The sequence below is a fragment of the Mugil cephalus genome, chromosome 1, assembly GCF_022458985.1.
Source record: "Mugil cephalus isolate CIBA_MC_2020 chromosome 1, CIBA_Mcephalus_1.1, whole genome shotgun sequence".
NCBI lineage: Eukaryota > Metazoa > Chordata > Actinopteri > Mugiliformes > Mugilidae > Mugil > Mugil cephalus.
In genome coordinates, this window is record NC_061770.1 from 35,555,516 (window position 1) to 35,570,662 (window position 15,147).

General features: G+C 39.5%; 1 protein-coding gene across 1 annotated transcript; it reads right to left on the reverse strand.

Moving 5' to 3' along the window:
* Positions 1-1,797: 1,797 nt before the first annotated feature.
* Positions 1,798-15,111, reverse strand: alox12 (arachidonate 12-lipoxygenase). The gene is made up of 15 exons (XM_047576521.1): positions 14,974-15,111; positions 11,640-11,786; positions 10,245-10,446; positions 9,683-9,764; positions 9,473-9,595; positions 8,646-8,752; positions 8,069-8,241; positions 7,462-7,605; positions 6,497-6,700; positions 5,880-5,966; positions 5,075-5,244; positions 4,482-4,603; positions 3,458-3,558; positions 3,148-3,318; positions 1,798-2,505 (listed from the first exon to the last, which is right to left on the reverse strand). Exons 2-15 carry the CDS (start codon positions 11,784-11,786, stop codon positions 2,326-2,328), a joined length of 2,013 nt encoding a protein of 670 aa, XP_047432477.1. The 5' UTR covers positions 14,974-15,111; the 3' UTR covers positions 1,798-2,325.
* Positions 15,112-15,147: the final 36 nt, after the last annotated feature.

Below are 15,147 nucleotides of genomic sequence, written 5' to 3' on the forward strand. Positions count from 1 at the left end.
GGGTAAGAGAGGGGTGAATCTAACTGATTTAGAAATAAGGACCTGATTCTAATATGAACTTTGCTTTGAATAACAACCTGTTCAATCAGCACAATAGCAGGAAATAAACACAAAGGAGACGGTGGCATACCTGGCTTAAGTTGGGGCTTAGCTGGGACCTTGGGGCCCACGGTGACCTTAGGAGCTGGAGCTTTGGTGGTGGTTCCTTGTGTAGAGAACAGAGAAACTGTTAGGTTTGTTTGAGCTGACAGTGAAAAGTTTAGATGTTTATCATTGATGGATAAATTCTGAAGAAATATTTCCAACAAATCTCAAATCAAACTATTTCCCAGCACAAGTTCTGTAAGAGAAAGAGATTTGTGTTTTATATCATAGTCTGCACAGTGAGATGAAAACAGGTGGACGATGTTTTCATTATACTTACTGACATCATCCAGAGCATCACCCGGGTCTAACTCCTGAGACAGGACTACAGAGGAGACAGGAGAGGAGAATCACAAATCACAGGACATCAGTCATCGGATAATTCTAATAAAAGTTGTACAGTAAGTCTAAGTTTCTCGCAACACACACACACACAAACACACACACACAAACACACACACACCGTTTTGTAGTTTTGGCAATAACCCATGGGAATGTTGAAAACTTTGCCCTCTTTGTAAAACTTCTGCGACTTCTTCTGACTTTGTAGTTATTATTTTCTATATATCAATAAATGTTGTATAGATAGCAATAGTCATTCTTTTAGAAGAATTAACGAACTCAGATTCTAACAGTATCAACATTCAGCCAAGTCTGGTCTTTTATAGTTTTTTATTTTAAATCGTTTCAAGCGCCACTGGGCGTGGCTACAGATTATCACATCAATGTTGTATTGACACTAAGAAAAAGCACAATTTGTATAATTTTAATGCAATATTTTGTATTTTTATATTATTATCTGTAATACCACCACAGCTGGTTAACATCAGGATCTTATTTTAGGGATAACGGGACTCGGGCTACATCTGTCTCAGCGCACATAGACAGAGAGCGGCTTTTTCCTGCCTCTCTGCGCGCAGCTTTCGGTTCGTGGGCATGGGGCTCTCCTGGAGGGGTGCACGGCGTAAAAGTCTTACCTGGCAGCGGCAGCAGCGGCAGCAGAAGAGCCAGGGCGCACAGGGAGGAGCAGGGGGCCATGTCCACAGCTGTCTATAAACACAACGGGCCTGTCGATATTCAATCTGTCTAAGCACATTACCGTTCAGTGCTCCCTTAAAACCGCATTGGCGCTCCCCGATCCTCCCACGCAGGGGCGGTCCTGGGGGCCCCGTGGACCCCCTTCCCTTCCCATGCAGTTTCACATAATATTAACCTCGTATCATCCGAGCCTCATAGTATTTAGGACATAGTACCCAAGGAACAAGTCCATAGTCCATAGTAAGTATGGATTTTGGAGCTCATTCATGGTCTTGGTCTTTCTTGAAAGCCCAGACTCTGAAGTTTGTATAATAAAAGTCAGAATCACTCTAAGTGGAATTGCTCTTGAGTAATCAAAGTTACACAATTACACAGTAAAAAAAAAAAAAAAAAAAAAGAAAAAAAAAAAAAAAAATAAGTTGTTGGGTTCGCCTCAATTTCCTTGTTTTGGAAAAATGTGTTGGTTGAATCCTATAATGACTTTTATCAATGAAATCTGAAGAAAATGATATATTACTCGTGTTCAGAGCTCTGATTGGTTCAAAAAGCCACTGCTGTCCCATATGGGACCCAGAGGAATGATAAAGGGATGAACGTTTGTCATGACTCTGGGTACAAGAAGAGTATTTAAATAAAGATTTGTTCAGAAACTATTTATTGTAGGAAGGATGCAACACCCTGAGCTCACAACTGACACAATACAAAAGATACAGAACACGAAGAGGATAACGCTGCTTAATAAACACAGCAGCTCATATCCTTAAATAATAAATAATGCATTGGGTTGTAACAGCGTTATTAAACTATATCCAGTTTTAGCGGCTAGCGGCTAGCTGTTAGCTGGCCTGACAACAGAAAATGCCACCCTGTGTAGGAGTAAAGTGAGCTAGCAACATAGCATCAGGCTAACATGGTTCTACTATCCACCCTATTTCATTATGACATACATTTTATCATCATCATAGTCATAAATAGAAGAAATACAAATCTATTTATGCTAACCCCACCCCCAAATAAAAAGTATTTCTCATTTACTTTAAGAGACTTTTCTTTTCAAACTATTTACAGAAACATAAATGAAATGTGAAACTGAAGTAAAAACAAATCAGACAGGTGCACCACATATAATTGTTAAGCATATTTCTATATGGTGATGCTGTTTTCAACACGACTGGGCAGGAGGAACAGGTACTGCAGGTCCAGTCCTTCGTTCTGACTCATGATGTTAGCCTCGATCTCCTTCAGCTCCTTTCTGAACTTGTCAATCACCTCAAGGGCCTGATCCTCCGTGAAGTAATCCTCTGTGTATTGACCCAAGGGAATCTAGGCACAAGAAAATGGAGCAAGTCTTATAAATAATTGTAAGATTATAAGAAAGGCAACTGAACTTGTAGACAGGTCAGATGTATTACAACCATAGACTGTATATAAAAATGGACTATGGCGGAAGCAAGTAGAGCTCCCCCTGGTGGCTGGAGCATGCAGTATTTAAGCTCCGCCTCCTCCATATTAGTGGGTGGGACTTGGTCCAAACTAAAAGACCATGTGACATAATGAAGGCCACCAGCTGCTATGCCAACCGCTCCATAAAGCATTCCATGGGACTGTGAGAGTTGTAAAAACTACTACAAGTACAGTGTATAATCCAACATTTCCTTGTAACTGGTGGAGGCAGAGCTGAGTGTTAATTAAATGAGGAAGTGTGGGTGGGACATCTACATCATGGCTCCGCCCTCTGACTGTGCTGATCAGAGTGGCGGTGCCCATATCCAAGGGAAAAAAGCATTAGTTTGGCCAATGAGAGGAAGTGGAGACACTATGTCCATATTTATATACAGTCTATGGTCGCAACTGTTTCAAAGACACAAGGGAGACCTAGACAATATTAGAAAGATGCTCACAATGTTGTGGTTGATCCATGTAAGTTTTTCTCTCTTTCTACATAAATCAAACAGACAGACTCACTGCGTCCGGCTGCGTTCGCCCCAGATGCCACGTGATAGCCATCTGTACACAGGACTGGCCGACATCCGGGAGGCTGGCCATGATCATCTCCATGGTAACAGCGTCTTTGTCTGTTGGAGGCGGTTGCCTCATGGTGCAGGGCGTGTTGGGCACCCAGGCGCACCAGTCAAACTAAAAACACACACAATAAAATAACATCCTGGTTGTTGTAGAGTAGTGGTAATGTAGTAAAAGACAGCGCATAAAGTTCCTCTCTAAATTTCTACATCGTTTGTGAGCATTTTTGTGGAGGTGTGTGAGTGTTCCTCACCTGTCCGTTGTTGGTCGCGGCGTGCTGTGCCGTGCTGGTGAAGATGGCTACTGCCAGCAGGGTGTGAAGTTCCTCTCTGTCTTTGAGTTTACTGGGCAGACCTGAAACACCATCATCAGGTTAAATACACTTCATTCACTACATCACCTCTTTTACTAGAACAAATTCCTCTAATTCATCACCTAAGTCTGTACTACACAACGCAAACTTGTTTAGTTGATTAGAAATTTATTATATATATTTATATATATATTTATATATTTGATTTATTTTTCCCCACAAATTAAAATTTCTTTAAATACACATGAACACAAATCCAACATATTTTAGTAAAGGGATAAAGGATAACTTAATATCGAAAGCAAAATGATAATAATAATGTATATTTATAAATAGCACAAGGCCGAGTTTCGAGTTTAATATAAAACACATATAGTAGGTAGGGAGTCCCTGCTTTTTGGGGGTCCTTGGTCTGAAAAACTGTGAAGACCCCTGGACTAGGTTCCGCAGACAACCCTTTGACCAGGACAGGAAAGAGTTGAGAAAACTACCATGTTTATTTAAATTGTCTTTGACTGAAATACTTAGAGAAAAAAACTTAAACGTTCAGTCAATTCGTGTTTTTTTTTTGTTTTTTTTTTCCTAATTTGAAATAGTTTAGGGCATTTATTAGTAGAGTAAGCATAAAGTTGCAGGTCATCTTGTTAGATTTGTTTTGTCTGGTTTCATACATACACTGTAGGTATAGCTTTGTGTCATCTGCATAGAAATTGATACGTGATACAATTTTACCCAATGGAAGTGGACCAATTATTAAAAAAGTATTAAATTCTTACTGCTTTTATGAATAGAAACATGTCTAATATAAATTGGTATCAAAGAGATCCAAATCCTCTGGATAGGATTCAGTTAAGACTAGTCGATGTTTAAAAAAATCTCAACTTGTGTAACCCCTAATATGTTTATAAGCTTATGGCTTATCAGTGTGTTTGCTCATTGTTATTAATGGTTACTCATGACTGACCAAATTTGGGAAGAGCTGTGAAGCCTTCTTGTGATATTTCTCTGAACCAGGCTTGGAGCTCCATGTCCTTCTGCACATCAAGGTCTGATTTGTAGAAGAGGTTTACCATACCAGTCACAAAACTGAAGAAAGAGAGAAAAATAAAAGGTCCCGTTACGTAATGTTCGTAGAAAATATGTTGATAAAGTGGCATGTTGTGACAAAACCATGATCATCTATAAATGATGGTAGGAATAAACACTGAGGGAGGATTTTATCAGTGTCAATGGGACAGAGCTCAAAACTCTAATATACACCGATCAACCTCAATATTATGACCACTGACTGAAGAAGTAAATAACATTTAAACCATCTTATAACAATTCAATGTTCTGCTGGGAAACTTTTAGACCTGGCATTCATTCATTCATTCATTCATTGGTGTGGATGTTACTTAGACATGTAGCACCCACCTAGACCTGACCAGGAATGAATTACACAGCCACTTCAATTATGCAGTAAATCAATCCGAAACAAAAAAGGTCTTTATAGGACAGAAAACATTTTAATTCTGTATTTTTGTCCACGTGGTTCATATTTCAGAAGCTGTTTACCTGTGAATGGCCTCCCATAGCATCAGACTATGTTCTCTGTAGAAATAGTTTGGGAGCTGGGAGACTCCTCTTTCGTTGAAGTCGATGTGGGGCTGAAGGGAGCGGTAGGTCAGAACCTTATACTCCCTCTGTGCCAAAATCAACAGGCCGTCCCCACCAGTGGACACAACCTACACACAAACATGATTTCACCACATCAGTGACATAGTGAATAACATTTAGAGCTCCCCCTAATGATATTTAAAGCTTCCGTCTGCAGGGCTGCTACAAACTATTGTTTTTTTTTTCCAATCGATTAATCAATTAATCTTATCGGTAGTTTTTAACCACTAAGAAAAATAACAGATCTTCTTCTATTAACCATTTTATTCATAACATAATAATTACACATTTTAACATCATGTCCACACATAGTTTGGACTTCTTGGACTGTCTTGTGCACGTGGGAGAAGGCCAAAGCCTCAACACTGGAGTATATAGGAAACACTGATTAGAATTCATTATTTGACTCCCACCACCCCCAGGAACATAAAGCACTGAGCACAGACTGAAACCCACAAAACTAGATGTTAAGCAGAAGGAGGAAAAACACATCAAACAAACACTCAAGACATGTGGATATCCCAACTGGGCTTTTGTTAAAGGTCCAAAAAGATATCCCAGAAAGGACAGAGGAAAGGAGGAGGACAACAAGAAGAAGATTTTAGACAACAATGTGTTAAACAAGATACATTTACGGTATTTTATCTCATCTCGTCAAATCCTTGTGAAATATGGTTTAAAACTCAGTTGCAGAGGGACCTACCCGTTTGAAGATGCCATCAGCAGAGATGAGCTGAGTGCGCCCCCTACAGTTGATCTCCAGGGTGTAACGCAAATGAGGGGTCAGGAGCTAAAGTAGGAAAACAGAAACAAAAAACTCTTTAGGGATGACATTGGGTTAGAATTTAATAATTTGTTGATATTGGTCCAGAAAACCAGATCTTAACAAAATGGCAAATTCAAATTTAGATTAAAGACATTCATTCATACAGTTATAGATGATTCTGCATCTAGTCAGGTTGTAAATGACATCTCTGTTGGTCCGGACATATACAATATACTCTATGTAGTGAAGGCGCTGGAGGAATTTAACAAATTGAAATAAAAAATTGAGAAGAGGTAACAATGGCCATGACATTTGAACCACCAAATCAAAATCACTACAACCCTAATATGGTAGATTTGAAGAAATTCCTTTAAAGATATCCCTGAGATATCATGTCACAAGAATAGGGACAGATTTGAAGGACAGTATTCAGACTTCTCTACTGGACATCTGTAAATGTTATCAATTACTTTCACATAGACTTTACCCTTTAATCCTAACTGCAGAAAAAGAGAAATGTACCAGTTTGTGTCTTTTTTTTTTAAGTTGCTCACCTTGTATATGGGGTGTACGGCAGGCAGCTGCCTCAGAGTAGCCACACAAAACACCTCGACCACCAAGTGAGTCCGAAGCAAGTGAGACAGAACTTGGAAGACCTGGAACTCAGAGTGACGCACCCAGATCTTGGCCAATAGCCAGGCCAGAGGTGAGTCTGTGGGCAGGAAGATGGGCGTGTCCAAACCTGGAGTCTGATCCAGCTGAGGATGAGGAAGACAGACTATTATAAGGGGTCGTGTTCATCTGCATTAATAGAAATAGGCCTACAGCCTCTGGGACTGGTTTAGTTTAACCAAAGACTTGAGACTTCAGACTCAAATGTGGTTTATCCCTTATGGTCTCTGCTGGACACCATAACCTATGTATGTAGCCGACGCCGGTGTGAGCCATTTATACTTGTGCACTTGTCAGTCTGGCTCTAAACACTAGTCGGCGCTGTGTCTTTTTTGCCATCCAAGTTAATTTTTGTTTCTACTTCTTGCTTCACTTTCAACAATGGCGACTGAAACCTTTGGCAAAGACGAGTCGTACAAATGTCTGTATCTCTGAACCTCCTCAGTTAACCTTTCCTCCATGTGTTCCATCTTTATAGATACAAAACAATCAATTAGGAAATTGCGGAGACGGAGAAGCTGCTGGAAAGATTAAAACACGCTACTACTAAGAGGACCAATCACAGCTCTTGAAGTAAAAATCGCTTATTACTTGTAACTTGTACTTGTAACACCTATTCCTGATTTGTCCACTAGGGGGCTCACTCTGTTTTAGGAAGAGTCACGGATACAACACAACAACTGAGAACCAGAGCTTAAAGTGTAGGTGCAGCAATGTGCAGAAATTTGCCAAAATCAAAAATTAGATAAAATTGACTGACTCATTTACTTTAGTGACAAACTTGTTCTGTTATTTCATTCAGTATTTTCTGCACAGGTCTTCAGGGCGAAGTGCTTGTGGTAAATACCTGTATTGCAATAGGTATGAGTCCTTCGTCTGGGTGTTGGTACAGGAGACAGAGTGGAGCGGCGATGTACTGAGGTTTACCCTTGATTGTGTTGGTGGGAATTCCGTCCATGATTGCGTAGTCCAACAAGTAAATGTTCCCTGCCTGGACAAGAGAGAAGTGGAAAGAAATAAGTCAAAGTGCAAGCATGGAGGAAGAAGAGAGTACAGAATAAACATGATCATTGGGAAAGCTTGGACCTAGGGATGGGTATCTTTAAGGTTTTATCTGATACTGGTGCCATACTGGTACTTTTGAGACGGTGCCAGTGCTTAAACAATGAAAAATGGTGCCTATTAATTTAAATAATATAAATACAACTAAGCCTAAGAAATATCAAAGCTAAGAGCTATCAAAGATGCTTCAAAGACACTACATTTCTCGGCTTTCAAACTAGATCAGATGTTTAATCTAATTCCGTCTGCACAGCAATAGAGCTAAGAGGGCGCTAAATAAAAATTCAATTGCACCAAAATCTGCGCTGCTTTTCGGTCTGGTTACTACCATTTGCGTCAGCACTGGTGCCACTATGGTACCGAGTATTGATACCCATCCCAACTTGTACCACCTTCAGTTCCTTGTCCAGGTTGGTCCTGGCAGCCATCGATTTCTGCACCATGTTCGGCGTGACAGGGAAGTTCTCTGGGAGCTGATTGCACCTCCGAATCATCCTGGGGTTGGAGCCGTTCAGACACTGGTAGCCAAAGAATCGATCCTCCTTCCAGTGTTCCATGCAATACTCTGAGTCACACAAACAAATGGGTTGATTACAAAACAACCAACAATGCTTCAACCCCCCCTCAGTGTTTTATCTTGGCCTGTATGAGCACATATAGCTACGTTAAAGGAACAAGTGAAAAATTTGAAAATTTGAATATACAAAGCAGATTTTATGAGATATTCAATAAATTGCCTTCACCTATTGTTGGGGAGATCCTGTTGTGACATCCTCATGTAGCTGATGTGTCACTTTTGTCCTGTAAATAATTTTCAGGCCCTGCTGTTTGCTTCCACCTTTCCTCCACCTAAAGTTTCCTCCTTGTGTTTTCTTAGCAACTGTCAGCATTCAGTTTCATGTGTTTCCACTATTTGTAGCATCGTTTGCTTTTTGTCATTTAAAACACTGAAATGTGTAATTTACCCACCGGCTATGGGGCTTCGTAGCTTCCAAAAGATCCGTTTGAAATCGTCCAGGTCACTCCAGGATTTCCCAAACATGATGGCCAACTTCTTCAGGGACAACTCCAGCAAGCTTATAAAACAAACAAACAAACAAACAAACAAACAAACAAACAAAATTACCAATGTAGGAACAAACTGAGAATGTGCTTGAGTAACAAATGACAGTTTTATTGCTTTCTGAATACAGCGTGCGTCTGTGTGTGATCTCGTATAGCGGTCTTTCTGAGGACCGGTTTTACACCAGCGGAGTGAGGGCCTTTCTGCAAAGTGAACGCATTTTTGGTTGGTTCTCACTTCTTTACCAGACAGTTTGAGGATTAAGACTCTGTTCTAGGGGCGAGGTTATAATTAGGTTATGGTTATGTCAGTGAATGTCCTCATAAAGATAGCCATGCAAACGTGTTTGTGTGTGTGTCGGTGTTTGTTCTTGTCCAGCTATTGTTCTGAGGATCAGTTTGAGTTTTACACCATTGGAGTGAGGACTTGCGTAAAGTGAGGACATCTAGGATTAGGGGTTAGGATTAGGTTTAGGCGCTTAGTTGAAATCATAAACTCTATATGAAAGATTGCAGACAGGGTAGCTCATCAAAAGTGAAACCAAAGCATGTGGAGCTCCCCCTGGTGGCTGGAGGCTGCAATATAGGCCATAGGGCCTACCATTAGTTGTAACACTGCCACTAGAATGATTTTTAGATATTTAATATAACACTGCTGTATATTCAAGCGTCAATTTTTCTGTGAAGTTTTGTGTCCGTTAGTTATGTGATGCTACAGGGTTTGCACAACTTACGCATAGTGTAAAGAATGCTCAAAATCACTCCTCTTCTCATTGTCAAAGCGAACATCTTGGGGTAAATCTGCCTCTGTCTTAGCATCGATACATCGGGGGATCCCTGGAGCCCAAGTAATCCACCTGAGACGCAAACACAGTACGACACAAACTTTGACACACGATAAATTCAACAATGAAACACTTGATGATATGATGAGTTTCCTGGACCTGTATGTCTCTTTACGCTCCTCCAGCTCTGCCTTCCTATGTGCCAGGAGCTTGGGTGAGGAGTCATCCTTTGCGGTCTTTGCTACAGAGGCAGGAAAATAAAGACCTTTAAGTGGCTTAAATATGGAATGTACTGGTAGATTATGGAGTTTATATCTTCAGTGGAACATTGTGCAGAAAACTGCTGATATAATTAATAATCAAAAGTAAAACAAATTGGGAATATTTCAATTTCACAGATATGACAATGACATTTTCTACCAAACACATACTTTAAAACAATAAAATGTAGCATGTGTGCTGCACAAATGTGGTAGAGAACAATCTTTGAACAAAATTGGGGATACGCAATGTGCAACCTAAAACATTCATGTCTGCACAGGTAGTATAAAAGAGCCCACTGAACAAAAACAGTCCGCAAGCATTCGGGATTTGCATGACGCCTACATTGTGCAAGTGCATAAAAATAGAACATAACGTTTGCCTGTTAAGGTAAATTTGCATCAGGCTGCATCTTCCTTATCAACAGTCACCTCAACAGTACAACTGTGCTCTTTCCTACCTGTTCCCTCTCTTATCTCCAACTTGACATCTCCTAAGAGCCAACGGTAGCAAGGAAAAACCAGCGCTTTGTCTCCACCTGGAGGCTGCACTGTGACATAGCGACAGAACCAGTTATCTTCCACCCAGAACTTCTGCTTCTCCAGTCGCACCAGTAGCAGGGAGCCCAAAGGTGAGGGGCTGGTCACCTTGTACTCGTCCACCTGATGGAAATAAGCTACATTACAGAAACAGCCTGACAAAGCACAACATGTTTTTTGTGTTTATTCTATCTGCAATCCCTCCAGCGTTTATCATGTCCCACACCTGTCCCTAACAGAGGTTTATACAGACTATCAGACTAGTGGCTCATCACATGACAACAACCAAACATATGATAATTATCGTATTTGTACGATTATATCAATTCCAAAAACTTCATAATATACAATAATAAAGTACGATCATTTTGTCAAAATACGATAATAATAACAACATGGACGACTCCTAGAAAACAGGTGAGGAGTCCGGTGGGTCGTTGCAGCAAACTAGCAGCGGTTCATAAAGTGTTTGTAAATATTTCACTAAAGATGAAGCCCATACTACCATGAAATACAACTAATACAACTAAAGTACTACTGCAATGCATCTGAAAAAACACCCACTAATGCTAGCAAACATTTATGAATTTTGCTAATTTGAATTTAATAGTAGAGTAAATATAAATTTGTAGGTCATCCCTTTGGATTTGTTTTGTCTATAAATATAGTTTTGTGTCATCTGCATAGAAATTATGTGTTCGCTCCTTCTTAACGATATAATAGACGTGAACTAACTATTAAAAAATTATTTTCATTATTATTTTCATTATTACAGTCCAATGCTAGGAGAGAAGGGGGCAGCAAATCAACAATTTGACGGTAAATTTTATGGTGGGTTATTAGACATTTAGCTGCAGTACACGGAGAAGGCTTTTTTTATACAGTCTGTACATATCTGCAGCTCACAGCATGTAGCACATGAGCTGTCTGTTCTCAGTGCTCAGATCATGAATACAGATTTATTACTTTCCACTGGGTTTTTACTCATGTAACCCTCTAGTGTGAACTGGGCCTTAGCGCGGTGTCTAACCAGGAAAGGTTAATTGCACCGTGTCATAGTTTCTGTCCCTCCAGAGATCCGCAGACATGATAGGATTCGATGTTTGGATGACAACATTTGCAATGCAAAATGGTGACATTTATCCTGCTTTTACTTGTATTTCCAATTATTTCTGAAAAACGTGGCATAAATTTAACGATCTTAAAGTATAAGAACTCTCTTTATTGTTTCTCCTCATATTCAGGGGTGTATCATTAGTGCCTCACACTCAAAGTGGGAGGCGCTAATGTACTTTCATGTACTTTCACACACTCACTGCTCCTCGACAGAAGTCCAGTCCGGGGTTGTCCAGCAAGGTGCGCTCACTCTCCCCTTTCTCTCCCACCAGGGTGATGTAGATGTAGTTGTTGGTGCCTGAATACTCAGACGTACCCGTGGCCACCGTTACAGTGTAGACTTCCATCTAAACACACACACACATAACAGCATGATCACAGTTCAAGATAAACGCCAAAGACAGACAACACTCTCCGGATCAGTTATTGTTTGTTTTGTTTGGCCACGCTGCCTTCCCTAATAATCTACCAAACCTGACACACCAGACGGGCCAGACACTCACAGATTTATCTGATAACTGAAAAACACTGACTGGGACGAGCTAGGAATGACAAGCCGTGGTGGAGGAGCTCAGAGAAGCTGGTAGGTAGGAGGCACGATGGTGGAGATTTCCTGTTGTCTTTATAAGAAAATAAAAAGGTGCATGAAAAAAACTCATGTAGTTTCTGAACTTTGAATATTTGAATAATGTAATTATGTAATATTCTGATTACAAGCGTTTCATTTGAACTTAGCTTATTTCATTTATTTATTTTCTATGCTCAGCGTAAAGATTATTTCCTTTATTTTAGTTTCCTTACATTTAAGAAAGAAAAAAAGACATTTTATAAACAGCCCAGAAAAAAAAATGAATAAATAAGACAATTTTCTGCACATTGTTGCTCAGTTGTTGCATTACGTCGGCAACTTTTACTGAACGACCCGACCCCTGGTGGACAAATTAGGAACAGCATGTTACGTTTAATAAAACAACGCAGTTTACAAGTTTGATACCACAGATTTCCTTTCCAATCCGATACTGAGTAAAATTCAGGCTGGTATCGGCGATGCCGATCCGATACTTTGTGTAAATACACCCTAATGTGTCTGGTAAATCTAAAAAAAAAAAAAAAAAAAAAAAAAGTATTTCAAATCATAGCTTCATAAAGAATGCAAGACATCAGAGTAATTTATCTATTTATTCTAAACTCTAAGTATATTGAGGTAATGACCTCATTTACTATATAACCGAGCTAATACAACAACAGAAAAACCAAACAGAGACACAATCACACAAAATATGTGGTGCTCAACTCTTTAAAAAAAGTAAAATGATAAGACTAAGATTAAAATAAATTATTATTTAACTATTAAGAACTACTATAATATGAGAACTTGTATCTTAATTGTGACTCTGTTCTCTCCTCTTCTGTCCTTCTCATCATAAATGTCTCATATTCTGTGTCCTGGTTTAACTTGAGTTTGTGTTTGACAAGGTTTGTTGTGTTGCCACAACTCAATAGTTTAGTTACTTTCCTACATTAGCTCCAATGACGGAAGTATCAAAAGTATCGGTATTTTGATTTGATAACTGATATAGAGCGTAAAGACCTAGTATCGTTAATTTAATATCAATTCGGCAAATCACTACAATTAACTTCTTCTATGTCATTTTCGTATTTTGCGAATTTGTCCACTGCCTCATAAATAATACTGTCTGATTCCACCAGTTTCCTTGTTGATCCAATGCTGAGTAAAATGCTGGTATCAGCGATACTAATCCGATACTGTGTCTGGTAAACCTGAAAAAAAGTGGCGTATAAAGAATACAAAACAACAGAGTAATTAATTTATTCATTTTAAACTTAAAAAAATTGATATTTTGAGTTGAAAATCGATTTTAGAGCCTAAAGACCTGGTATCGGGAGTATTGATATTTCAGTATCGATCCGCGCATCACTAACTCATTTAGTATCAGATGTTGCGTGCAAGCTGTCACACTATCCAGGCATCCGAGAACCGAGGGATGTCTGTCACTGTGAGTGTCGGGCTTGTTTGTCCATAAAGTTCCTGCTAACAATTTGAATATTAACCAAATGTGCAAACCGCACGCATGTAAATGTTCCTCGATGAAACTGCAGACAAACATCAGAAATGACAAAGATATATTTTAATTCTGTGTGGATGACTACACAGAAAATCTGACGCAGTTTGGCGAAAGTGTGACTGTTTTTTCTTTTTTGTCGATGTGATGAAAGCTTTGAATGTGTAACAATAAACTGGCTAGAAAAGGGGTAAAGGTTTGATTATCCAGAAAGACACTTTACAGCTTTGAGACATGTAGAAACATCAGCAGGGATGTGGTTTAACGGTCACGGATTTGTTAACTAATATACATACACCGATCAGCCACTACATTATGACCACATGTGCTGGAGCTGCCGGCTTAAGGCAGAAACGGAGACTCCAGAACTAAACAGCAGATGGCAGCAAAGTGCAGATATTTTTCTTATTTATTTATGTTTTTTTTTTTCCAGGTTGTTCATAAAATGTATTTGTTCTTATTTTAAAAGCACAAACAGCTAAAATAAAGGAAATAAACCAAATAGATAAATAAAAGAATAATATACACCGATCAGGCATAACATTATGACCACTTTCATGATATTTTGTTGTGACTCATCAGGGTGTCCGACTGTTGTTACTTGTGTGCACCAAGGAGTGTCATTGCTATGGGGGGGCTGGGGGGTGTCTGGTCTGGTCTGGTCTGGTGTAGGTGGGTGCTACATGTCTAAGTAACATCCAGGCGCAAAGGTTTCCCAGCAGAACGTTGAACTGTCACAAGATCAAGGTTCAAAAGTTACTCACTTCTGCTGTCAGCGATAGTCATATTGTTTTGGCTGATCGGTGCATATGACCATGAATTTCCACTAAATGTATCTGCTGGATTTCTTTGGAACGCAAGATAAGATAATGTCCTTTGCGGTCGGGTCCACATACTTCTTCTGTGTCACAACTCCTCTGCTTCAAACATGTTTTTCAAGACACGCAAGAAGAAAAAAGAAAGAAACAGAAACGTTGACGTGATGTGTGTATTTAGCACATGACTCGTTTTGTCTCAACCTTTTTGTCCTGGTTCGAAAACTGATTTCACCGTTTGGAAAATGTCTATATGTCTTCTCAACTTAGAACCATGTATAGGGACACTTCTTTGCAGAATCCGTGTGCAGCAGTCAACATTTATATCAAATATGACCTTAATGTGAGCTTGTAGAAGCCTATCAGGCCTTTTTATGGAATTTTTTTTTGCGGAAATCTGTTAACATGCTTAGTTATATTAAAAAATATCTCATCTTGTTTATTTATGGGAATATTTGCATTTGCGTGGAAATAAAGGACCTACAAAGGAATATCTTTTGGAACCACTGGTGCATCAATATCCTTTAATTTATTCCACATATATGCAGTATATATATATATATATATATAGTAAGCAAATCATAACAGGGTGTAAAAAGTCGTAACACAACAAGAGAAACAAAAGAAAAACTCACCTTAGTCCTTCTCTACCGTCCTCTTGTTGTGTTGCAGCACCTCCTTAGGTCCTCGTCTTCTTGATCTGCACGATCTGCACGTATCCAGGGCACTGACTCCCAACACCAAGTCTGTTGTGTGTCCTCACGTCGGTGCAGACACACCTACTTTCTGTGTGTCTGCTTGTGAGCGTG